Source organism: Nothobranchius furzeri, chromosome 14 (assembly GCF_043380555.1).
Source record: "Nothobranchius furzeri strain GRZ-AD chromosome 14, NfurGRZ-RIMD1, whole genome shotgun sequence".
In the NCBI taxonomy this organism is placed as follows: domain Eukaryota; kingdom Metazoa; phylum Chordata; class Actinopteri; order Cyprinodontiformes; family Nothobranchiidae; genus Nothobranchius; species Nothobranchius furzeri.
The window spans coordinates 41,265,970-41,293,512 of record NC_091754.1 but is presented as its reverse complement, the minus strand read 5'-3'; the positions used below and the strand labels follow the sequence as shown (position 1 = coordinate 41,293,512).

Genomic DNA, 27,543 nt, shown 5'->3' with positions numbered 1-27,543 from the left:
CTTTAGAGTTGCCTCTTTCACTCCCTGTCTTTTCTCCATATTACATTAGGGACAGTACACATTGAAATTGGACGGGACAAAATCAGGCCACATGAGCCGTAGGGCTGCCGGAGATGGAGAACTAGGAGAGTTTGAAGAAAAGCAGACGAGCATTGATTGGAAGTTGATTGTGAAGATTTCACTTTTGCAGTCTTTTTTTTTTCTTCTGAACAAAAGCTACAAAGAAAAGCTAGATGGGCGGGGGGGGGGCAAGTCTGAGAGTCCTCACAGGCCCTGCGTCCACACAAAAACAAAATGGCAGTGTTAATAAAAAAGCAATGAGTAAAGCTAGTGTTGTGCACGAGGCCGCGGGCGCCGTGAGCGTGGAGACGGCGTTGGCATTCTTCAGCGAGCTGCTGTCTTTTGTGGGGCCATGTGTCATGCTCACAAACTCCCCATTGCCGAATGTCTTCCCACAATAACAGAGTGGAGAGTGTTAGGCTTTTCATTTAGAGGGTCCATTAACCAGAGGGTCTGAAAAGACTGGAAAAGAACCCAGGTTTGTTCCGGCCGGACTGCCGTGTGCCCCGATGCTGTAGATGCAGCCGTCGCCGGCCTCACAGCCTCCAGGACCTGTCTGTCTGAGCTGCAGCACGGGAGCTAAGTACCAGCTCTGTTCTCGACTTCATAAAGAGCAAACGTGTTTATGTATTTTGTATTCGTATTCATTTATTTCCGTCATAAATACATATAAAACACATGAAAAGGAAAATAATTATCTAGTAAAGAACATAATAATTATCGCAGGTACAAATTCCTCTTGTAAATTAAACAGTTTCTTTAGATATAATTTATGGACGAAAAGGTATAGGCTGAAGTTAAACTTATTTAAGCCTACCCATTAATTGATTACAAAAAAATCAACATTGTCATAAATATCAAAAGTAAATAAACATATAAACAATACAGTTTTTACATACATCATCCTAATTCCAACAAAACCAATCAAGAGATATAAACATGAATAAAACAAAAACAATTGAAATCAATCAAGAGGTATAAAACGTGTGACAAAACTAATTTTGGTGCACTTGGTAATTACGTAAGGCGTTATTTTTAAAACTCTTTTTGAATATTTTCAACGAGCATGAATTTTTTTATCCATCCTCGAGGCTATTCCATAAACTCACTCCTCTTACTGAGATACATCTTTGTTTTTTATTGGTTCTAATATTCTTTTTTTTTTTTTTTTTGAAAACCCCAGTTCCTCTTAGACTATATCCTCCTTACCTTAGTTCAAACATCCTTTGGAGATATGTGGAGGCAACAGAAACTTAACAAACCGTTATGTCAGCTCCATCGTCTCTAAGGTCTGTTGAAATGTCTTCCAGCCTGACGTATTTGAGTTCTCCTACCTGCTGGTTAGTTTAAGATTTCCTCTGAAATGTTGAGCTGAGCCTGACTTCTTGGGAGGTGAAGTGGATTTTACGGCCTTCGACATTCATGAGCATGTAGGCTTTTCCATCCCTCTCACTTTCCTCCCAACTAAGTCAAACTAATCCCTGAAATAAGCGGCACCTTTCCATATTATCATGTGACCTAATGGTGGCATGTGATTTGGTAAGCTTTGTCTGATGGTGGCGTTTGGATCGTGTGAATAAAAGCTATAAAGGAAGAAAACTAATTAGATCGTCTGAAATAATAATTGAATCGTTTTCCTTTTGTTTTTCAGGCTCACTGGCTAATAAACACTTCAAATTACTGTGCAGCTGTAGCACCAAAAGTCAAATTCACTTCTCATTTACTTCATGTAGACAGTCTGTGTGTGATATAATGCACACTGACTAATTATCCTCATTTTGTTATATCACAACAGCTGCTGAGTGTCATTACTGTCATTTTGGCACGCTGCATCGGAGGATTGTTGGCAGGAGGCATTGTACATGCCAGAACTTTTTTAATCTCCTTGGGAACATTTGGAGGGATTCTCTAGTGTTTGATCCTCCTCTTGTTTTTGGCCTCAGCTTTATTTTGATAGTACCACCTTCTTTATTGATCTCTTGTGTACCAAGGATCTTAACAAAACAATGATGATTGGACTTATGAGTGCAGATTTCCAAGAAAGAAAAACCCATAAACTGGAGGATATTGGTCAGACAAATGAGAGAATCCTAATGAGCCACTGGCAGCAGCTTTAACATTTCTATTGATCTTGGTTCTAAGCTGCCAGCGATGGTGTTTGATTTGTTGCTGGGTTTTTTTCTTACAAAAGTCACTTGATGAAGGGCGACGGTGGCACAGGAGTTAAGTGCTCGCCCCATAATCGGAAGGTTGTAGGTTCGAGTCCCGCTCAGTCTGTTGCTGTCGTTGTGTCCTTGGGCAAGACACTTAACCCACCTTGCCTGCTGGTGGTGGTCGGAGGGACCGGTGGCACCAGTGCTCGGCAGCCTCGCCTCTGTCAGTGCGCCCCAGGGCAGCTGTGGCTACATCGTAGCTCATCACCACCAGTGTGTGAATGTGTGTGTGAATGGGTGAATGACTGGTTGTGTTGTAAAGCGCCTTGGGGGGTTCCAGGACTCTAGATGGTGCTATATCAAATACAGGCCATTTACCATTTTACTACATGCACAAACATCCATGTGTGACTGATGAGCTTTGTCCAGGGAGGACCTTCACCAAAACAAACAGAAAGTGGAAGCTTGAGTTTACGCTCTGTGACGCTGATCTGATGCTGCGTGTGATCCCTCTGAGCAAGTTCCAGTGTTATTCCAACACGTCGTTTCTGTTGACGGGTGTTTAGTGTCAGCATCCTGACGGCTTCACAGAGGAGCTGAGGCCAACTCAAGTGGGAACCATTAACCACAGCACTGAGAAGGGATGCTGCGTGTGTGTGTGTGTGTGTGTGTGTGTGTGTGTGTGTGTGTGTGTGTGTGTGTGTGTGTGTGTGTGTGTGTGTGTGTGTGTGTGTGTGTGTGTGTGTGTGTGTGTGTGTGTGTGTGTGTGTGTGTGTGTGTGTGTGTGTGTGTGTGTGTGTGTGTGTGAGCAAGCACAGAGAGAGGTGCAGACAACTGACTCAGAGCTCATTTCTACTCGGTTAAATGTTGATCTGAGGAAAACGGCGGGTCTAAGCAGCTCGTTTACAAGGAAAATTAAAATGCTTTGATTTACAAACAAACAAAAACAGATTTAAGAAATAAAATCTGACATGCTTTAATGTTGACCAGCAGCTGAGGTTCATTGATAAAAGACATATTTAGCTGCGTTTCACTCTAACGGTTCTGTTTCCTGTTCAGGTCTGGATCCGTCTCAGCGGCAGGGAGTGGAGGACCTCATCTCTGCAGCACCGAGTGGCTTTGACCACGCTGCTCTGTTCACGCTGTTACAGAAACACACACTGCAGCACCGCATGAACGACTGCTTCTCCTGCTTGGTACGTGCACATAAACACACCTTCCTGATGACTGAGCTCATCGAGAGACCACACCAACAACATTTCTGTCTCACCGTTGTAAACGGCCTGTATAGCAACCTCTTAGGGTTCTACAACCCCCCAAGGCGCTTCACAGCAAAATCAGTCATACACACACACACACACACACACACACACACACATTCACACACTGGTGGTGATGAGATACGATGTAGCCACAGCAGCCCTGGGGCGCACTGACAGACGCGAGGCTGCCGTGCACAGGCGCCACCGGTCCCTCCGACCACCACCAGCAGGCAAGGTGGGTTAAGTGTCTTGCCCAAGGACACAACAGCAGAATTCTCTGGTCGGAGCCGGGATCAAACCTGTAACCTTCCGATAACTGGACAACCCGCTCAACCTCCTGAGATACTGCTGCCCATTAGCTAAATTACTGATAAGTCCTAATCTTAATGTCCTTTAAGCATGAAATAAATAACTTACGGTAGAAGGTTTGATGGAGAACTCAGCAACCATCAGAAGTAGGAATTAGCCAGGGCAGAGAACAGCAGGAGTTAGTCACTCACAATTTCCTGATATTTGGACATCTCTCCTCTGATTGGCTAACAACAACTTATCTGCAACATTAATGTTTTATCTCCACAAATACCACAAACCTGGAGGAGTTCTGCTGTGTGGTGGAGTTGCTAATGGTAACAGTTAGCTTCTGCTAGCCAAGACATGCTGTGCTTTCTTGTGGATTCTAAACCAACAACAGCCTTCCCCGTTATGATTCTTGACGGGTGTGTGGCTTTTCTAATCCGTTTTATTTTCCATTGGCAGCTAAAGCAGGAAGTCAGGGTAGAAGACCATTCTGATTTTTAGCCACACCCTAAACTCAGAGTGACCGATGGTGTTTTAAAAATAACATGTTAAACTTGTCCTTTTAATCTGCTGATAAAATGTGTGTGTGTGTGTGTGTGTGTGTGTGTGTGCGTGCGTGTGCGCGTGCGCGTGTGTGTGCGTGCGCGCGTTTGTGTGTGTGTGTGTGTGTGTGTGTATGTGTATGTGTGTGTGTGTGTGTGTGTGTTAAGCCCCGAGGGCTCTCTCACACTGATTGAGAGGATAAACGTTTTAATCAATACTTTCCAAATAGGGACACGACCCCTATGGGCAGCTGCTGTGCTGCCTCGGTGTGGGGAGAGGGTAGGAGGGGGAGGTCGCCTAATTATGTGTTTGGGCGGGGGAGTGGATCAAATGTTTTTGTGTTGTGTGCAACTAAGCAAACATCAGGAATCCACAGACGGCATGAAGCAGAGACATCTACAGGAGATAATGTTTGAACCTGTTAGGTGTCCCAGTTTCAACCCTGTTAGCTATAACTGTGTGTGGAGCAGATATGCAAATCTTCAGATGGTCCTTAGACTTTTTAGGTTTTACATGCTGGAAAACCGGAAATGTTATCAGTACTGTAAGTCGCTGCTTCAAATAAAAGTCCATGATGCATAATTTAGTCAATTACGTTGTTGGTCAGTAACGAGGAAATGGAAATGAAATCCTAAAACAAACACCTGCACAGATCTTCAGTATGCAGATACTGCACACGGTAATCCAGGACAGCACAAACTATTCAAAAGCTCCCTTCAGAGGATGGCTCTGCATGAAGGTGTTGCCCGTCTGCTGGTATGCAGTATGGTGCAAATTCAGCAGAGAGACGGGTTTGACAGATGGATGCTTTAGACAGTACTACCTTACTTTTAAACAAATGCGGTGACCACAGTTTCACAAACATACGTTTTGATTGTTCAACTGATGTAAGGAGAGTCATAAGCCTCTAGCGAGAAAGAAAAGCTATAACCATACTGCATTTTAAGTCCATTGAGGAGTTTTTAATTGGCTTTTCCATCTTAATGTGGGTAAATTAACATGATATGATGTTGGAAACCTTCAGGTTCATTGTATCTCCATAATGATTAAAGCATCCAGCTGATGCCGCGGTGCTAACATTTTAGCCTCCTGAAGGTGTGCATTTGATAAAGATGTATTAACATGCATTAACACTTTTTGGTTGAATGAGTCTGAATTAGAGATCGACAGATGTGGGTGTTTTTATTTCCTGATAAAGAGGCTGATATACAGAGGAAGCAGGCAAAATTAGAATATGGTGCAAAAGTTCATTTATTTCAGTAATTCAACCTAACAGGTGACACAAATATATGAAGAAAACTCAGCGAGCACTTTCTTGGCATCAAAATGTGTCTAATTCAGTCATCAGATGTGAACTTTGTGGCAAATGGGATCAGAAAACAATTGTTAGACTCCCACAGATAATTTTGGCAGTAGGCGACACGTGGGCTGGTACTAGATGGGTGTGACTTAGGCTCCCTATTACTGACATTAATGGATTTTTGCACCACATTGTAACTTTTTGTTTACCCTTCATTAGGGCTGGGCGATATGGCAAAAATAGAATATCACGATTTTTCCAATATTTTATCACGATTTCGATTTTATCACGATTTTTTTATCCATGAATAGCATAACTTCAATTGCGTATTAAAGAAGAGAAACATTGAATAAATAGACATTTATTCATATTAGGGATAATCAGCACAGTGCTAACACACTTATATTTTAAACTCACACCAGAGATGATAAAAGCCCTGAGAGAAACAATTACAAAAATCAGTTTTTCTCGTTTTTCAAGTAACTTAAAGTGCAAACATGTCAATTGCAAACGTATTGTGCAAACATTCACTTGTTCAAAATACTATGTAGCTCCCAGTTTCTCATGTAGTGGATAGTTAAGCTCAAATACGGCTCTGATGTGCAGCTGGACCAGAGATCGCTTGTGGTAGCAAAAAACTGCGCATTCTGAATATTGTCTGCAACAAGTCTCTAAATAAAGTAAAATTTTCCAGTGCAGATTGGAGACAACCCATAGAAGCACTGATTTGATCTCATTTCAGAGAAAAATAGAACAGGTTAGATGCACCTAATAAATAAAAGTACTAACAAACTCAGGAATCTTTCTTTGCTCCCCTGTTCTGGTGCTGAGAATATCACTAATGCAGATCAAAGGAGATACACAGATGAATGCACCTCTTATTATTTGGAGACTACATTTACTGCAGCTGGCAGAGGCAGAGATTGTTTCTATTGATACACGGAGTTTACAGAATCATTTTAAATGTTAATAGGGGAAGACTGCAGGAGGGAGCGGTAAAATACAGAGGTCCCTAACAAAAGCAAGAAACTTTACGAGTCTGATGAAACCCGCTGGTTTTCCATCAGGCAGTCACGGGGCAGCTCCATCGACCCAGTGACCGAGCTCAGTCGGTACCGACACCGGCTCAGCAGAGGGTGAACGAGCCGAGGCGACGTCGTGCTCTGCTTAAGAAGCGGTGTTATTTTCCTGCTTCAGAAGAAGCGCCCAAGGTGCTTTTACGCTTTCTCCGAGACATGTCACATCGCTAAGTTGTTAGCGCCGCGCGCTAAGGAAACCCTGCGTTCCTCTTCGGAACGAAAACCTCGTTGTCGCTCAGCCGCGGCGAAGCCATGTTTGTTCACACACAAATGAAAACAAGCGGGGCACTAATATATTACTATGACTCACTCTGACTGGTTAAGGGTCAAACAAAGGCGTGTCATTCGCCTGGGGTAAGTTCCCTTTTCATTCAGAGGCAGAAATTCAACAGCAGAGCTGTGAATCGTGATAAAACGGTCTCTCAAAAATGACAGACCGTCAGATGTGTAGATCGTAAAACGGTCTAAAATCGTCATATCGCCCAGCCCTACCCTTTATGCTGCGGATTTCATGGCCTACATCCAGATCCTCTGGAGGTTTCTTCCTGTTAAAAGGGACTTTTCCTCTACACTGTCGCTAAATGCTTGCTTAGTATGAGGATTGCTGTAAAGACTCTGATACTAGTCAGTGAAAAAGAAAGTATAATTTCTATAGCGCCTCCCAAGATAAAAATCACAAGGCGCTTCACAAAAACAAAAAAATGTAAAATACTATAAATTATTTAGAAAATGATTAAAAATATATTTCAAATGAGCAAAAATAGACAATTGGGATTTAAAAGAAAAAAATATTAAGAAAAAGAGAGGGTGAATAGGAAAGAGGGAAATCAGTGGATCCTGAGGAAGGTGGAATAGGTGGGGAGAGCAGAATAAAGAGAGAGTGGTGAAGAAGGTCATACAAAAGCCAGCTTGAACAAGTGAGTCTTCAGCTGCTTTTTGAAGGAGACCACTGAGTCCACTGATCTCAGGCTCAGGGGGAGAGAGTTCCAGAGTCTGGGGGCCACAGCAGCAAATGATCTGTCACCTTTGGTCTTTAGCCTGGTGCTGCACAACCAGTAGGCTTTGATCACTGGACCTCAGGGACCTGCTGGGGGTGTAGGGACTAAGAAGATCACCAATGTAAGATGGTGCTTGTCCATGTAAGGCCCTATAGACCAGAACCAGGATCTTGAAATGAACCCTGAAGTTGACTGGCAGCCAGTGAAGCTGGAGGAGAAGCGGGGTGATGTGGGTGTGTTTGGAGGACTTGGTCAGAAGCCGAACACAGGCATTCTGAACCACCTGTAGACGGTTCAGGGAGGTTCTGCTCAGACACGTGAAAAGAGAGTTACAGTAGTCTAAGCGTGAGGAGATGAAGGTGTGGAGAACTGTCTCAAGTTCAGAGCGGGACAGAATGGGACTCAGCTTAGCAATGTTCCTGAGATGGAAGAAGGAAGAGCGAACAAGAGAACTGACATGAGAATCCAGGGTGAGAGCTGGGTCAAAGGTCACGCCAAGATTCCTGACGGAAGGTTTGGTGTGAGAAGCAAGCTGACCAAGAGAGTCTCTGACTTTGGGAACCAGCTTGTCTGGGGCACAGATGAGGATCTCAGTCTTATCTTCATTCAGCTGTAGAAAGCTCCCACCATCCAGGTTTTGATAGATTCTAAGCAGGTGTGTAACAGCTGCAGCTTAGACATCTCACAGGGCTTAAAGGAGATGTACAGTTGGATGTCATCTGCATAAAGATGGTAGGAGATTCCTTTGAAGGAGCTCAGGATGTGCTGAAGAGGAAGCAGATAGAGGAGGAAGAGCAGAGGCCCCAGCACAGAACCTTGTGGGACACCATGGGTAAGGGAGGTGGTGGAGGACCTAAACTTGGAGACGGCCACAGAAAAGGAGCGCTCAGAAAGATAAGAGGAGAACCACTCCAGGGCAGTTCCTTATAGGCCTACCCAGTCTCTCAGCCTCTCCAGTAGCAGGTGATGGTCAACAGTGTCAAAGGCTGCAGTCAGGTCCAGCAGGACCAGAACAGAACAGTCCCCTGCATCACTGTAGTCAGAACGTCATTAGAGACCCTAAGAAGAGCTGTTTCAGTAGAATGAGCTCTACGAAAACCTGACTGGAAGCTATCATAGATGTTATGTTCATCAAGAACAGCTGTGAGTTGTTTAGCCACAACCTTTTCCAAGATCTTGAGATAAACAGAAGTTTAGAGATGGGTCTGAAGCTGCTATGGAGAGAGGGGTCGAGACTCGGTTTTTTAAGAAGCGGGTGGATTACAGCATTCTTAAAGTAAGCAGGGACCTGACCAGAAACCAGAGAAGCATTAATTATAGAGAGCACGCTGGGACCGATGGACTGAAAAGCACTTTTAAACAAAGATGTGCCGCACTGCTAAAGTTAGGATCGGGCTCTATTTTTGCTTCGTGCTGCTTCTGAGATGCGTCCATTTTTGCAGCTAACATAGGGCTAGACAGGAAATCACACTGTTTCAATGTAAAATCACCAGTAAATTTCAAAATAAAAGCACTGCAGTGATACAATTTCACATGTATGAAGCTTACGTGTGACCCAACGGCTTATTTACTCAGCAGTGTTCCAGAAGTGCAGAGGTGTTTTTGATGGCTTCAGTCTTGGCGGTGGAGAGGAGCAACATCATATGACATCAAACAGCGATATGAAACGTGATTTCTTTCTTTTTGGTTTAATGACGAATTGCATAAGCAAACCGTGGCCTGAAGGGATCATGTGATCTCGCGAGTCCAACGAAGAACACAGCGAGGAAGCCGTGCCACTGCCAAGACTTTCCCAGTGTGAAAAAGACTGCTTTGAGGTTTGCGAGTAAACCGTTCTGCTGCCGTTTCATGCTGCTGATGCGTGCAGTATAAAACCGGGGTTCGTAGACACGTCTGTTTATAACAACACAATGCTGGGAGCCTCGTGTTTTAATCCTGCAGATTAAAATTTGCCTGTTGCATGAAAGTGCATTTATCAAACAGAAATGGGTGAATAAATGATGACTTCTACAATTAATGTATAACATTTATAATTATATTTTGCACATTTTTAAAATAACGTACTAGTCATGATGGATTTTCACAATAAATGTGATGCAACATTTTCACACTGGGAGGTTACAGGAAACAAGGCCATCTGAACACTTTTATCCTGGCCCAAAATAATCATAAAGGAACCTTTCAGGTCAGCTAAAGTTTCTGCGTGATAAACAAACTCTGGCCCTGCTAAAAACAACATTTCATCTGTGTTTTAGGATCATGTAGATATTCCGAATTGCACCGCCGCATAAACTTCTGCAGATGGAAAGAGTTTTTATGATATGGAGGAGTTATGCAGGCTTGTGTCATGTTGCATGCTCATTTTTAATAGAGATGTTCAGCAGTGACATCTGGGCCTCTTTCATTTGTCTACCTGCCTCACCAGGACTCCCTCCAGCACTGCAATTAGACTGATCCATTCACTCGCCCATCTTTTCTCTCCTCGGCCTTTTGTGTGAACATCGCAGACCTTTTTGTTCCAACCTGAGCCTCTTTTCACCAAACACTCTAAGAAAAGCCCAGTGCCTAGGCGTGGGAGACATCTGTTAAGAAGTGGCATGGATTCATGTCACGGACCGGGTCATATTTTTTTCACACAGGGTTCAACCCAACAACAACAACAACAGTAATTAGGCAGAAACTTGGGGAGTAGCAGGAGCCCAGAGTACTGCTAAAAGGACCAGTGTAGTTCCTACTGATGAGGAGGAGGTTAAATGCCCCAGTGAAGCTGCTGGGAGAGGGCCGAGCGTGAACTGAAAGAAACACAACAAAAGCTTTAAAGCGTGTTTAAATGGTCCCTACAGCTTGACCTGCACGTTTGACTGGTTGGGAATGTTCACGCAGAGAAAGCGTTGCTCCAGATGGGATGGTGCACCAAAGAGTAGGAAGGCTGGTTTTAGGTCCAAGACGAGCACCAAGCTTTAAGCATGTTTCTGTTCACAGTAACATAAATACATGTCAGGTGTCTGAGGATCTCTAATGTGGCATTACTGTGAAACATCAGTGAAGGTTTGGGAGAAGAACAAACATCTACAGGGGAGACGTTAAACTACGTTAAATCTAAAACGTTCTGTGAAACTGGCCTTGCCCATTAGCAGCTTGTTTTTATCCCAACACACACACACACACACACACACACACACACACACACCCACACACACACACACACACACACACACACACACTTTCTAACCAAACCTAGTGAAGCACACTGAAATGGGTCATGAGGGTCATTGAGAAAGATCACTGAAGTGGACAACATCTGAAGACCAATATTTACCTTTAATTCACCAGACTCTGACCTTCTTCCGCTTCTCGTCAGCCTTTACTTCTAAGATCTCCAGAGATCTTTGTCCCACGTCTTCTAGTGTCCTTCAAAACAGTGAGGGTAAAGGTGCCCTGGCCTCTTTTCAGACCTGTTGTCCTGACTGCAGAAGAACTCCTCGTGATGTCTTAACATCACAGCCTCTGAATAGTCACCTACAACTATGCATGCACATAGCTTCAGGTCCCAGTGGTCAAATCTGACGCTCACACAAGCATTTGTTGTAATTAGAGCTTTCTGTAGAAGAGGAAGAGGACTTTCTTCATGTTGTGTCATAAACAAATCTGATGGCACGTCGTGTTTCTCGTCTCAAACTCTGCTGATGGTTAATCCTCAACATAACTTTGTTTTCCCAAAGAGCTGTACACAACTGCTTACAACATCATTAAACAAACACATCAACTATGTTTAACCTACATACCGCCTTAACTACGTCTATAATGGCCTCTACAACATCTAGAAACTTCACTTTGTTTTTACACGCTCTGCAGGATTTGTACAACCATTCACCTGCTCTTCATGTGTCAGTAGCTGCTAACCTGTACAGCAGGGCTATTCAATTCCAGGCTTCAAGGTTCGGTATCAGCACGTTTCAGTTTTAACCTGCTTCCACACACCTGATTTCAATCAGCAGGTGATTAACAGGCTTCTGCAGAGCCTGAGGAGCTGCTGCACAGGTGACTCTACCACTGAATCTGGTGTGTTGGAGCAGAGAAACCAGTAACATGTGCTGGATACTGGCCCTCGAGGACCAAACTTGAATATCCCTGCTGTGCTGGCTGCCTCTGGAAGAGATCACCGACCGACACGTTATTTTTATTTTATCTAACATGTTGGAAAATAAATGTCATTCACCATTATTAATTCACCCAGACCTCGTATCTATGATGGGAGAGTCCCAGAACTCACTATGTTGCTGAACTTAGACCATACCCTGTAGCAACACCAGATCATAGACTGCCCCCACAGTAGGCTCTAGGCATGATGGGCGCATCACTCCTCTGCCTCCACATTGCTCTGGAACAGAGTCATTCTGGACTCTTTGGACCTCGACCTTCTTCCCACCATTATGTTCCCTTTCAAACTGAAGCTTTTTTCTTGGGTCGTCCTCCCTGATGAGTGGTTTTCTTATGATGCCGTTCCCATGGTTACAGCGTGTGTCTTTCAACATAGTTGTTTAAAAAAGAGCTACTTGCATGAGTTGGGTTAATGTGTGTAATGAGATCCTTCCAGTGAAGAGACTCAGACCAAAGGGGCTGGTTCGTGTATGTAATAGTTGTTTTCACGCAATAGTCAACTCTAATACACGTTATTAAGTCCAGTCTTCATCTTTATTTGAACTGAACTCTGTTTCTGAAGATTTGAAAACATTTTCTGTGCTTTTATTTAGACTATGCACTTTTCATCCTTGTCTAGCCTCCCACCGAGGCCGAACAGACCTTTTAGCAGTCAGAGTAAAACCTTGACTTAGGCTGACTGGTTTTGCCACTCATAAAACACATCTCAGTGATCTCTATTAGCACTTTTTATAAAGCGTTACGTCATCAACAGTTTCATGTTACCAACTTCTTTCTGATTCATGTGCAGCGCCACCAACAGCAGCTGTTTCCGGTGCAGCCTGAGGGACCTTCCCGAAGGAATATCAGGATATATCTGCCACATTAATCATATCATGTCAAATGAACACTGGTGTTTATAAAATATCATTTACATAAATCTCAGTTTTGTGACCCTCTCAGGCTAGCTTTCAGCTTGTTAGCATGATCAGAGTTGAATCATTTCTCCAAATCATCTCACATATTTCCTCTGAATCTCATATTTTGTCAAATGTGGAAAATTAATTTAGTTTTTCATAAGTTATTATTTATTTCGTATGCACAATACGGCGTATTTTACCAGTGGGTGGGCTTGGCATGTAGTCCATTTAAATTTCTGCAGAGGCTCTAGTTTCATTTGCTGAAGAATAGATTGCAAGACACTTTTATACATGCTCTCCCACTTTGGAGTAAAAACGTTTCGGGAAAAAAAGACTTAACAGAATGACTTGTTTAACATGGTGGTCAGGAACGAAGTCCCCTTGGCATACCGCTTGTCCGCATTCACGTCTTCCTTCTCCTTCTGTCGGAGTTTGTGGAACTAAAGACGTTGGGGTTTTTGTTTACAAGATTAACACTGAGCTTGTTTATTGTGTTGTTTTAGCAACTTAAATATCCTGCAGCCAAAACCACCAGAGGTTCTGCTACGTATAGTCAACAGTTGTTTGGTGAAACGTCGCAGATGTGGTAAACGGGTCCATTCCCCTTGTAGAGAACTAGTACCAACACAGTAAAACACTCGATCGCTTCCGGGGTCCATGTCACTAACTAGTTTTGTTTCCGTTGAGCGGTGCAAGTACCCATGGTGCAAGTACCCATGGTGCAAGTACCCATGGTGCAAGTACCTATGGTGCAAGTACCTATGGAGCAAGTACCTATGGTGCAAGTACCCATGGAGCAAGTACCCATGGTGCAAGTACCCATGGAGCAAGTACCCATGGTGCATGTAACCATGGAGCAAGTACCCATGGTGCAAGTACCCATGGAGCAAGTACCCATGGTGCAAGTACCCATGGAGCAAGTACCCATGGTGCATGTAACCATGGAGCAAGTACCCATGGTGCAAGTACCCATGGAGCAAGTAAACGCTGATATAAAATTATTCAAAATGTTGGATGCATCACAAGTTATGGTTGCTCGGAATTGATAACTCCCACACCTGTCAGAAAAACAAACAAAAACAGAAGCATCCTAGTCTGTGCTTCCATGGGAAGTCAGTGGACGAGACAGGCAGAGGTGTTGGCTACTTCAGAGCTACCACGCAGCTTTGACTTTTCGTGGGTCGTGCCATTCCTCAGAGGGTGGTGGCAGACGCTGGTGCTCTGACACGCAGACGTGTCGCCACGGCTAATGGAAACCTAACGAGGCAGTCTGCTCGTTAGCTGCTAATTGAGCGGTCAGCGCCAAGACTGGAGTGTGCCATCTGTTTGTCACAGAGGAACATCTTGTCGCTTCGCTCCCGTCGACAAGCCCTCCTCTCGCTCCGTGGTGTGATATTAATAGCTCGTGCCCACAGACGTAGAAGAAAATGAAGAAAGAAACTAAAGCAGATGACAAGGAGTTAGAGAACTGCATTTGAGGGTGGGTGGAGATGGGGGAGACCTGCAGAGGAGCAATCTGCCAGAAACCGTTAACCCAGATACAAAAGCACGTGTCAGTGAAAGTATAAATACATTTATGGAAACAAAAATCATTTCACTTAAGGTTTTTTATGTTTATGTTTTTATTTTATTAACTTGCAGGAATAGTTATAAAACTTTTCCAGAGTGTTGTTGAGCCACGGTTTCCCCATTCTCTCGTTTATCAAATAGCAAAAGGATGGTGAAAAGTTTTCTTTAATAAGAGAAAACTTGAAACGTCAGGCAGAAACCCTGTAGCAGCTACACGAAGCCGGGCTGAAGGACAGTAGAGAAACGGCAGCGCAAGAGCAAAGTTAAAAAGTCTGAGAGTTCAGGCCAAAACTCCAGAGAAGTCAGACACAAGCAGAAGTTTTTAGGAGTGTTTGTATGTGTAAAATAATGCTTCTGTTGTACAATACAGTTTTTCTCTAGAGATTACCACACAGTATGTTATTTTATAGACCTAGCATGAGTTTCAAAGACCTCTTTAAAGAGCAAGTCACTCCAAATCAACTTTTTTTTTCCTGATAAACTATATAAATGAGTGTCTGATCGTGCTGCAGACACGTGTAGTCAATAATTCGGCACTTTAGTGCATCTTAGTTAAAATTTAAATATTCTGCCTAAAACTGTCAGTGTTGCACCGTCGTCAGGTAAAAACTCAGCACTGTATTTGAATTTAAATCTGCCGTCGCTATTGGCTAAGAGGTACACTATGATGTTAGATGGTACATTATGATGTTACAATGTCATGAGTGTGTGTATTTGTTAGAGGCTCTGCCCTCTCGGTCTGCTAGGCAACAGCATTTGTTGCATTTTTCAAACAGGAAGTGGGAGTTGAGTAAGAATCTGGTAGGTGGTGACTTGCTCTTTAAAGGTCTGTGATGGTTTAATGGAACGTTCTTGGCCTTTTCGCTTGCAATGCTCTTCATGTCCATGGCAATTAAGTGTTTTGGTAAAAAAAAAAAAGGGGATATTCTGATCGCTTCTGAAACTTCAAATCCTGGAATAACTGCATACAATCATTGTGAACGTAATAAATTACAATTAATCATTGTAAACTTAATTATTGGATCCTGATCCATCCAACTAACTGCCCTCTGACCGCCCCTCCCCCATCTTCATTTACCCCTCCATGTGGACCAGGGTGGGCTGTGTGTGTGTGTGTGTGTGTGTGTGTGTGTGTGTGTGTGTGTGTGTGTGTGTGTGTGTGTGTGTGTGTGTGTATGCACTCGCACGTGTGTGTGTGCGTGTAGGTGCTTGCGCTTGCGCACATGTGCGCTGCGAGCTGAGAGAGAGGGGTACCGAGTCAGAGGATGTTCTTGTTGTTCGCTGGGTTTTCCAGACTGTTGGTGGCACTGAGCTGCTGTGATTTTGAAGTTAATAAACCATAAACCACCAGACCATGTTTGCTAACAAACTGAATTGTTTTACAGTTTCATAGTGTCGGTGTGTTATGTTGGTAATTACAGCAGAGAAGGTAAGATGATACGTTCTGGATCTATTGTGTCTAGCTGGTGTTTTTCCATGTTTTGTGCATTAGGATTAGTACTTTCCTCAAAAACCTGCTTGTCTGCTGCCCTCTGATGGAGGATCTAGGTACTACCTGTGTTATATTGTTGTATAATTACATAATAAATGGCCAGTGATGATGAAAAAGTTATAAGACAAGAATGCAAACTTAAGTTATGATATCTGATTATCTTTTCACGTCTCAGATTTAAAGAAGGAGCTCAAATGGTGGTCAGTCCAGTAAATAACCCAGAGCCCAATCCATGCTTTCGTTCTTTTTTAAACACAGAAACAGTTTTGTTTACCTGTTTGTAGCTACAGTTTCGCCGACGGCTGCCGGCTTCTTCAGGCTGACGCTGATGGTGGCGCGTCACTTCCTTCTCCGTTTATCTGCGGGTTTGGCTGCCCTGTTTCTGTGTTTAAAAAAGAACAAAAGCATGGATTTAGAAAGACACAGCAAGAACACACCTAAGATGTTCCAGAGCCCAATGATTCAGAAATGTTAACCGTCTCCCGCATGCATGTTCTTCTGCTTTGCCAACCATCACCTGGACTACAAAAGTGTTGGGCAGTGTGTGTGTGTGTGTGTGTGTGTGCGTGCGTGCGTGCGTGCGTGCGTGTGTGTGTGTGTGTGTGTGTGTGTGTGTGTGTGTGTGTGTGTGTGTGTGTGTGTGTGTGTGTGTGTGTGTGTGTGTGTGTGTGTGTGTGTGTGTGTGTGTGTGTGTGTGTGTGTGTGTGTGTGTGGCAGAACAGTGGAGGTGCTAATTTGTTATTCCTTCTATGTGGATCCTTAATTAACATTGAAAGTTTCATGCCTAATTTACTGATTACATGTGAGATGAATGAACTAATGAACATCTCTCGTTGTTCCAGTTTGACACCTTTTGGGCTTTTTGCTTCAGTTGCGTACCTCTTGCAGATGTTTTTATAATTGATGGGATAACTTTTGTTTTTCTAACTCCCCAAATTTGTTGTAAATGTTTTGAGCCATTTTGTTCATTTTATTGAACCAAACTAGATTCATGTTTGTTAATGTGTATGAAAACTCAGAGCTGCTGTTCCTATTGTTAGAGTGGCCAGACTAAATAAATGAATTATTTAGTCTGGCCACGCTCCATTGACGGCTCTCGGTTGTGGGGCGGGTTCTACCGTTGTCTTTTAAATGATCTCCGGATTCCACTGGACAATGAATGTGACATACTCTTGTTTCACTCTGTTGCATCATCCCACCCACCAGGCATATAGAGTGCCCTGATTGGCCCACAAAGTGGATAAAGCACTATGATTGGCCCACCATTATGGACCAATCACAGCTCTTTAAGTGTTTAAAACCCCTCTAGAGAGTTGTGATTGGCTAGCCAGAGTCCTGGTAGGAGCTGCAGAGGTTCCAATGGAGCGTGCCTAGACCAAACTTTGCAAAGCAAGAATATGGTCTAGTTCACTAGGCTAGCTCTTTGCTTCACAGAAATGGAACATTGGTACTGATCCCAATAGTAAAGTTTTTCTTCTTTACTAAAGCTGTTTTATTACGATTGCTGGAGGATCCATGTAAAATAAGTGACGCACGCTTTACTTTCAGTGTTACATCTGCCCAGTTTTTATCTTTTACATTCCCGCTACGTCTGTCACTATTAACGGTGTTGTTACCATCCTTTCTACACCCTCCGTGAACACGGTGAAATAAACTTTGGATCACGTGTGTGAAGCCTGTTTACTCTCATGAAGCACACACTCTCTCTTGCTACACTTTCTTTCTCACGGGACAAGTGAATATCTTCATCAGAGGGCGGGTATTCCTCTTCGGAAGCAGTCAGATGTTACCAGACAAAGATCTTTGTCAACAACGAACAGACCTGTCAGTGTTGTGATTTTCTACTCTCTAATTTATAACGATATCCGGTGTGCTCCGCCTGTCACCTCTCCTCCTCCCCTCATTCGGGAGCCTCCGGAGGAGACTCAGATTGAAGTTACACATCTGCACCATCTTCTGGTATTAAATAATAACTTCATGATATTTGGCTCATTAAATGCAATATTGCAATTTAGGCTAATTCTTAAGTCCTTCTAATGCTATGGTTCTAATTATTGATGTAACAATTTCTTTCAGTTTTCAGCCTTGTTTTCCTCATTTTTCGTTTTCGGTTTTGTCCAAAATTTTAATTTGGGTGCGTCCCTCGTTATTAACTCATTCACTTCCAGCTGTTATCTGATCAGAAAACCCCCGACTACCAGTATTTTTGAGCATTTTCACTGTTTTTTGAAGAGTTACGGAATATGGTGCTCTATGATCATGTAAACACCAAAACTACCAAGAGAGTAGACTCACTTCTTACATCAGGAAGAATCTGAGTGTTTCTAGCTTTTTCCGTGTGACAGTTCTGTCGAAGTGTGAGCTACAGAAGCTTTTCCAGTTCACGCCTCGCTTTAGGCATAGCGACGTTCCAAAGCGATCTCCTAACTCATGCTGCTTCATGATCGTGATGGGTGACACACACAGATGAAGATCAACCTTAGAGGTGTGATGTTTACTCTAAAGGTGTGTGAGCTCGTTCACAAGTCCGCCCCACGACTTCCGTTGTCAATGACAGCAAATGAGTTAACGCTGTGATAAACTGTCCAGGGTTTTTACACAAGAGAAATCTAAATCATGTCAAATTATTTTTATTAGAGCTTAGAATGTCTACGAGAGACGCACCATTACAGCAGGTTTGGGTTGTTCATACCTGCTGCTCTTTTGTTTTTATTTTCAGGGTTGGTTTAGTCCGGGCCAGGTGTTTGTTCTGGACGAGTACTGCTCTCGGTACGGTGTTCGGGGCTGCCACCGCCACCTGAGCTACCTGAAGGACCTGATGGACTACGCAGACAACAATGTTCTAGTGGATCCCATGCTGCTACACTACAGCTACGCCTTCTGCGCCTCTCACGTACACGGAAACAGGTATGCACCAGAAAAGAAAGGTTAATAGAAAATCACTGCATATCTACAGAGTTGTGGCTCTGCAGACTCAGACACAACAGTCCTGGCAACAAAGCTTTTCCTCACATAATGTTAGCTGTTTTTGTTGGCAAGTAGTGTGTTAGGGATCACAATCTCTGTCTCACTTCTGCAGCGTCGGACACAACAGTCCAGAAATGAGAGCTGTGAAGTTCCTCTGAACAGAAAAGCACGACCATAGAAACACAATTAAAATGTGACCGTAAAGGAAATCTATGGAAAAACGAGGGAATGTACACGTGCGTAAAAACACAAGTGAAAATGAGATATTAAGAATGTAAATATGAATAATAATGGATACAGAACCGTTCCGACGTGGATAAGGCCTTTGTTTGAACTTTTCTGAGTTTTATGTTATGTGATTTCACCATTGTTTCACTCTAAGTAAATGGTAACTTTAAAATATTGAACAGCTCAAGTATTTAAAACTTAAAAGAGAAAGAGCATTTTTATTGTCTGTCTCTGCGTGGAATTACAAAAAGTAAAGGATGATTGTGTCGGGCTCTTGGAAAGGTTCAGATTTGTGTTGTGTGAAAACTGATTTACTTTTATTTGAATGCTGGAAACGTCAGGCTTTTGTCGACCCTCCCAGACTTCTTCTTCTGTGGTGTTTTAGTTTTGTCAACATTAAAGTGAATTTTAGTAATGGTTTCATCTGTGATCTGAATCATTTCCATGTAGAGAATCTTTTAAGCTTTGATTGAAGTCACGCTGATCAGAAAACTTCCCAGTTATGAGCAGCAATGATCTTTTTCTAACACCCACATCATTCCAGCATGTGAATTCCCCACTTCACTCCCAGCAGCCCGCCTCAAGTCCCTGAATAGTAATTACTGGTGTTTGTGCTTCCACTCTGTGTTGTCTCATTTAGCCAGTTAGAAAGTTTAATGGTCAGATATTAACCAGCAAAGGGTGGGAGGGATTATTGGAACTAGCTTTTTGTCAGTTGGAGTTTTAATTTAAATAAATGTTCATGCAGGGCCAGCTTGTGTGGGTGAGGATGCAGAGAAGAGGTTTAGGAAGGCTGGCAGCCTCGGAAAAAAACTGACAAACTTCAGCGCAGTACTCCAACTTTCCTCGTGGGATTTGTTTCACAGAGAAACAGAATGAGCAACCAGAGAGCTTCACGAATGCAAGCATCACCGTTTATTGTGCTTCACCTGGGGGAAAAGTTGGATTTCATTTAATTTTGGTGGGAATGTTTTCAAATGATCCATCTGTTTCATACACAGATCATTCACTGGGATCTATTTTGTATGGTTGTATCTAAACAGCTCACTTCCCATCATGGGCTGCAGCCTGGAGGTAGCATGGAGCTAACATTCTGTCCTGGAGGTAGCATGGAGCTAATATTGTGTCCTGGAGGTAGCATGGAGCTAACATTGTGTCCTGGAGGTAGCATGGAGCTAACATTGTGTCCTGGAGGTAGCATGGAGCTAATATTGTGTCTTGGAGGTAGCATGGAGCTAACATTGTGTCTTGGAGGTAGCATGGAGCTAACATTGTGTCCTGGAGGTAGCATGGGGCTAACATTGTGCCCTGGAGGTAGCATGGAGCTAACATCATGTCCTGGAGGTATCGTGGAGCTAACATTGTGTCCTGGAGTGTCCTGGAGATAGCATGGAGCTAACATTGTGTCCTGGAGCTAACATTGTGTCCTGGAGGTAGCATGGAGCTAACATTGTGTTCTGGAATTGAAGTTTCACCTCTTCGTTATTTATGATACTAAAGCAATGTTGGCATGGAAAAACTATGGATTCTATTGATTAATCACAATATTCAATCTAGATGTTGTTTTATATCTTTAAGTAGGGATGTCTATTGGCAAGAATGTGGCAATACGATATAAATCACAACACAGGAGAGACGATATATCGTGATACTAAAAGCCAGACAATATTTCTAAGTTTCAAGACTCAATTTAAGTGGAAACTCAGGACAGACACAGCCAGTGGTATCTTGGGATCTCATAGCTCCATCTGAATAAAGGTGGTAGAGGAATGCACTTGCAAACGAGATCCTTCATCTGAAGTGGTTAATCCTCAAAGTATAGGTAAATAAATAAATAAAATATGCTTCCACACAGCGTTTATTCTGAGCTTTTCTTCATCGCCTGCTGCGGCACCTTTGGTGGCTGCTTTCTGCCTTTCAGCTCGAGGCACATGTGCAGTAGTGGTCATCTGGATTGGATTTATAATCAGAATCACCAGAGACACCAAGGTGAGCCGGCAACGTAGCTCAAACGTTTGGCAGCATTTTACAAAGACAAGAGAAGCACATACAGTGTAAAATCTGCTAAATGAAACTCTCCTTCATGGGAGCACATCGGCGACCCTAACCTTGAAAGGAAGCCCATCGTGGCGGTAAACGAAGAGTCACCTCTGTATACTAATTACCTCTTTGTAGGCGCTAACAAAGAGTTGCTTGTATTCATAGGTGTAGCAACAACAGTAGTGATGGTCATTTCATCACATATTTGCTTTAACATTAGGATTTATTTTATCTCGCTACGTTACAGTGATAAAAAAAACACATTCCTCCTCTTCAACAGACTGTTTTGTTGCTGAGACAAAAATCACTATTTTAGCTGGATACATTTGTCATTTTTGTGTACAATTTATTTTTGGTTTAGGTGCCTACCTCAGTTTGACAGCAGCGTTTGTATTAACAGGCTTCAAAGTTAATTAAAGGCTGTTTGATAAGCTATTATGTTGTCTTTAATATTAGATAGCACATAACTGATCACACCCCAAACTAGAAGCTAATGATGGGTATATTAGAGCGTCCTGCTGCAATAAGCTACACAGTTATGCATGACACGATTAGTCGACTACTAATGTAATGGGTTCATCGTGGTGGAGCCGCAGAAGAGACAAAGAAAATATTTATCTGATGAAACTAAAATAATCTGCATTTGGATTTGCTGACACTCTACAACCTTTTCTTGTGGTCACATGATTCCTCCTCTCAGGCTCTTGGTCATTTTATTTACCATGAACTCTGTTGTCAACAGTAACGTGGCTAGCTGACATGCTAGCGCTGGGGTCTGCTTCCAGCATGTGTCCTACATGTTTTAGATGGTGAACACAGCTGATTAGTTTGATTTAGTGAACAACTCCTGTACAAACTAATGAAGGCTGAGGAGACATTTCAGCACTTACATTAAGACCTTTAAACACAAATGGCCAAGAGGAGGAGAGTACAGCAGTTTCGGTTACAACCATTAATTTAAATGAACACTGGGGGTGCTAAAAGCAAGCCAAAACTTCAGTGTTCCTTAAAATATTGATTCAGCATCATAACACGAAATATTGCCATATTTCAGAGTATTAGTTTCCTCTTACATCCCTACTATTAGTGTTAAGGCTTGGCACCTTCAACGGGTTTCTATGTCTGAAAGGAGTGGAACAAGGACCCCAGCCACTACTGTTTGTTTAGTTGAAGATGAGACATTTAGGATGGACCGACCGCCAGAGCAGGTGGAAGGACTTCTCCTTTGATGATGTGACAGTGTTTGATCCTGGATGGAGGTTAAAGGAGCATTACCAGAGCCAAGAGGAGGGCGCTTGCCTCCCTCTCACCTGTCAGGTCCCATCTCGTCCTTCCTGACCACACCAGCTCACAATGTGACACGAGCTTTTACCTCCCACAGCCCTGCAGCTCAATGGACAGAGATGAGGAGTGGAGATGTGACACAGACAATCACATGCCACTCAGCCTTGTTTCCTTTCCTCACCTCTCAGGGTTAAGTAGCATCCAAACTCAGAGCTCTGCCCCACCGCTCCTCCCAGAACACCTCCTGTCAGCTCTCATCAGCACCAAACAGCCAGAGGGTTTGTTAGAGCTCACAGACGGATGTACTGCCTATCATTTACATGCGGGCAATAAACACACTACCCCCCCCACCCCAGCTCTGACAGCAGCCCTGCCTGCAGCATGATGGGCTTGTTCAGCAGCAGCGGTGTGTCTGAGGCACTGGGCTCGCTCCCTGCTCTCACCACCCTATTTTGACAGAACCACACTCTTTCTCTGAGCTCCGTTCACTTTGCTCCCAGCTCACTCTGTGTCAGATTTAACTGTGAGATTTGTTTTCTGCTGTTGTTTGACTCACAGGAAGTGGAAACCATGAGCACCATTTGTGAGGAAATTTGAGTTTCACGTATTGTTTCATAGCTCTTTGTGGTCAGCAGAGAAAAAAAAATCCTTTTCTAAACCACTGGATGGATTTTAGGAACTACAGATTTTTCTGAGCCGCCTTTGTAAAAGCTGTATAAAGATAACACAAATAAATCTGCTGAAATAGTTCGTTCACTAACATGGATGGGACAAGTGTCTGGTTTTTGAAACATTTCAGAAACATCTTGTTGGAAAGGATTTAAAACACAAGTGAAGAACCCAGCAATTCCTTTTCTTCATTACTTTAGGAACAGTTATTGTAAAGGAAAATTCATTTGTTTTTGTTAAATTACATGAAAAACAGTCAAATTCATAAAAAGTTTAACTGTGGTTGATTTGAACTGTCGTGGCACAAAATTACAAGTCAAATATAAGAAAACAGCATCTATCCTTCCATTCACTTCCACTTATCCAGAGTCTGTTTCGTGGGGGCAGCAGCCTAAGCTTCCCTCTCCCCAGCCATTTGGGACAGCTCCTCCAGGGGAATCCGAAGGCGTTCCCTGGCCAGCTGAGAAACATAGTCCCTCCAGCGTGTCCTGGATCTTCCTTTGGGTCTCTTCCCAGTTGAACGTGCCTGGAAAACCTCAACTGGGAGGCGTCTAGAAGGCATCCTAACCAGATGCCAGAGCCACCTCAACTGGCTCCTTTTGATGCGGAGAAGCAGCAGATCTACTCCGAGCCCCTCCTGGATGACCGAGTTCCTCACCCTATCTCTAAGGGTGAGACCAACCACCCTGCAGAGAAACTCATTTTGGCTGCTTGTATCCGCGATCTCATTCGTTTGGTTGCTACCCAAAGCTCATGACCATTGGTGAGGCCCAGCTCTCCTTTCACAATGACAGACCGGTACAACGCCCGCATCACTGCAGACGCAGTATCGATCTATCGATCTCACGCTCCAGCTTTCCCTCACTCATGAACAAGACCCCAAGATACTTAAACTCCTCCACTTGGAGCAGGACCTCATCCCAGACCTGGAAAAGGCATTCTACCATTTTCCGACTCAAGCCCATGGTCTCGGAAACATATAAATTCTGGATACATTTTCACTCTATGATGGCAAACTCAACAAGAGACAGACTAAGAACTAGACCCTGGACAAGCCCTGTGAATTAAAGAACACCCAATTCTAAATGGTTATTGTACTGTTGGTGGCAGAAAGCTCTGATGAACACACGATGTTTTTACATTGGTAAGGAAACTTTAGTTGGAGACCGTTTTAATTTTGTTCACTAAATATATTTTTTTGGGTTGGATGTTTCTCCACCAGCTAACTAAAGACCAATCTCTAAGCTCCCTTTCTTAAGCAAGGTGCTTGAGAAATGTGTCAGGGTACTCTAGCCAGGTTGCAACTTGTGCAGTGCGCTGCTGCCAGATTTTTAGAAGGCAAGCAAAAATAAGATCGCATCACCCCAATCCTGGCAGTGTTGCATTGGCTGCCTTTTGCATTTTGAATTCGTTTTAAGATCCTTTTACTGGTTTTTAAAACATTGAATGGACTGATGCTGTCTTATCTGACTATGTTACTTCAGCCATAAGCCCCAGCTCGAGCACTCCGCTTGGAGAGCCTCATGCAGCTCTCGGTCCCATGATCACATCTGAAGACGCGTGGGGACAGGGCTTTCGTGGTAGCAGGCCCAAAGCTCTGGAATGAGCTTCCCCACTGCATAAGAGCTTCTTCCTCCATGGCAGTTTTTATAACAATGCTGAAAACCTACCTTTATAACCTGGCTTTTTCCTCTCAGTCCTTATGTGTTTTTATGTCTGTTTTAGGGTATTTGTTGTGTTTTTTATTGATGCTTTATCGTTTTATATGTGTATTTTATGTGTTTACTGTCCCTGTAAAGTGCCTTGGTTGCACATATATTATGTCTGTTCGGTGCTATACAAATAAAGTTGAGTTGAGACTGTGTTGTTACCAGATAGCAGATGACTGCTGGTGCTGGAGCTCAGCAAAAATGATGTGTTCCAGTTGTCCTCAGAACTCGTTTTTCGAGACGCAATAAACTCAGAATTCCAAGCTGCAAGCTCTTAGATTTCAGAGGACCCTGAGATCCCAAATGTAATTATGGCTGCACCCGTGTTACCAAGAAGTAGTTGTAGTATATATATATATATATATATATATATATATATATATATATATATATATATATATATGTATATATATATATATATATATATATATGTATACATATATATATATATATGTATATAGCCATAGCATGGAGTCCATTAGCCTGTGGCACACTGCTCAGGTGTTACCCCGGGTTTCTACAGGAGCCGTCAGCAGCACGTTACTGCAGCAGCACGTCTTGCTCGCGTAAGCTGCTGCTTGGCCCTTGCCACGAGATGCGAAGCAGCAGGGGAGCAGCTGTCACCGACAGAGCACGAAGTCACACGAGTGACTTCGTCAGTAAACACAACAACAAGCAGGAGAAAATTACAACATGGCTCCAAAATGTTTGTGTTTTATGTTCTGTCCGTTTTATAATCGCCAACACGGACCTGAAAAACAAAGGAGACCGCTAGCTAGGTGATAAGTTCTCACGGGGACGCACAGTTAGTAACCTTTTTTAAAAGTAAAGCAACCGGAAGGCAGTACGTTTCTTTATTCTGAAAATCTCGGGAGCTTCGCTCCGTTTCTGCGTTCAATTTCCTGTCTTTCCTTCCCCAAAAATGTCGAACTTGACCCGTTTCAGAGGCGTCGCGCGTGGAAAATAGAACCGGCGCGTAAAGGCCGCGACATGCTGCTCCTGAGATGCGGCCGACTCGCGCTGCTGACGGCTGCCGACGGCTCCAGTGGAAAAGGTTCTGTTGACCACAGCGGTTCCTATCAGCAGCTATGACGTGCTGCTGCAGTAACGTGCTGCTGACGGCTCCCGTGGAAAGCCGGGGTTAACCCTCCCACTGTCTTCATGGGTCCTCACCCCTGCCACATGGACCTCAAGGGATAAACCATCAATCCTGCTCAATGGTCAACTTTCCTCGCGGTGTCACCCATGAAGACAGTGGAAGGGTTAAAAGAGCCCATGTTGCTGTGATTGGGGCCGTCAGCTCTTCTGAATTGTTAGGTATGGTGTATTGCATCTTCCTGTTCACAATACCCCATAGCTTTTCTATGGGCATGGGGTCAGACGAGTTTGCTGGCCAATCAAGGACAGGGGTAGCATGTTCCTTAAACCAGGTACTGGTAGCTTTGGCATTGTGTGCAGGTGTCACGTCCTGGTGGAAAATGAAATCTGCATCTCCATGAAGTTGGTCAGCAGCAGGAAGTGTTCTAAAACTTCCTGGTAGTCGGCTGTGTTGGCCTTGGACCTCAGAAAACACGATGGACCAACATCAGGACATGACATCACTGACTGTGGAAACTTTACACTGACCCTCAACTCAAGCAAGGTGGATTATGTGCCTTTCATCTCTTCCTCCAGACTCCGGGTCCTTGATTCCAAAGGAAAAGCAAAATTCATTTTCATCAGAGAACATAACTTTGGACCACTCAGCAGCAGTCCAGTTCTTTAGCCCTGGTGAGATGCTTCTGATGCTATTAAAGAGTGATTTGACCCAAGAAATGTGACAGCTGAAACCCATGTCTTTCATACATCTCTGTGTGGTGGTTCTTGAAGCACCAGCTGCAGTCCACTCTTAGTGAATCTCCCCCACAATCCTCTCCAGGGTGTGGTTACCACTATTGCTTTTGCACTCTATTCTACCACATCTTGTCCTTTGCTTCACCTCTATTAATGTGCTTGGACACAGCTCTGTGAACAGCCAACCTCTCTACCAATGATATTTTGTGGCTTGCCCTCCTTGTGCAAGGTGTCAATGATCGTCTTTTGGACAACTGTCAACTCAGCAGTCTTCCCATGATTGTGTAGCCAACAGCAGTAGGCTGAGAGACAGTTTGAAGGCTTTTGCATGTGTTTTCAGTTAATTAGATGATTAGAGTGTGGCATCAGGTTAGTGATGTGTTGAGAACAAAACTGATCTCAGAGCAGCACACCTCCAATGGCTGTAACAGCAGGGAGAGGAGTGGCACGCACAAAATGCCTAGGACAGTTATTACATTAACTGGTGGGACCTCTAAATATCGGTGGGGACAGATCTGTGGAAGAGGAGAAAAGAAAAACAGACAGCCCTACAGAAAGATGAGGAAATTAGTGAAAGCAAGACAGGCAGAAAGATTTGGACACATTTTAACTAACAGTGACAATTAAGAGGTAGAAAATGCAAAGGGAAAATATATCCAAAGGCTCTAATAGTTCAAAGTTAATGTTTTACTTGCAGTGTTTGTTTTTGTCATTTAAAATGTGTTTTTGTTGCATAGTGCTTCATGTCGAAGAAAATGTTAAAATAATAAACATTTGACATCATGACATATCATACATAACACATCTAAGACATATACAACACATATGATAAACAATACATGTATGACATATCTAACACATTTGATAATATAGAGCACATGTATGACATATATAACATATATGACAATAAATAATACATTTATCACATATATAACACATATAATATATAACACAATTATGACATATAAAGCACATATGATAATATTCAACACATTCATGG

The 27,543-nt window shown here is 43.2% G+C and overlaps 1 protein-coding gene across 8 annotated transcripts in view; it reads left to right on the top strand.

Moving 5' to 3' along the window:
- The window catches only part of cadps2 (Ca++-dependent secretion activator 2), a 221,702-nt gene that overhangs the window by 107,704 nt on the left and 86,455 nt on the right, over positions 1–27,543 (top strand). For all 8 annotated transcript variants that reach the window (XR_008564370.2, XR_008564369.2, XM_054746515.2 and 5 more), the window contains exons 12-13: positions 3,273–3,409; positions 18,533–18,720. Coding sequence is in view for 6 of the 8 variants with exons in the window: in XM_054746515.2 (XP_054602490.1) it covers positions 3,273–3,409; positions 18,533–18,720 (325 nt within the window). In the remaining 2 variants the exon portion in view is untranslated. The remainder of the gene's footprint in view (positions 1–3,272; positions 3,410–18,532; positions 18,721–27,543) is intronic.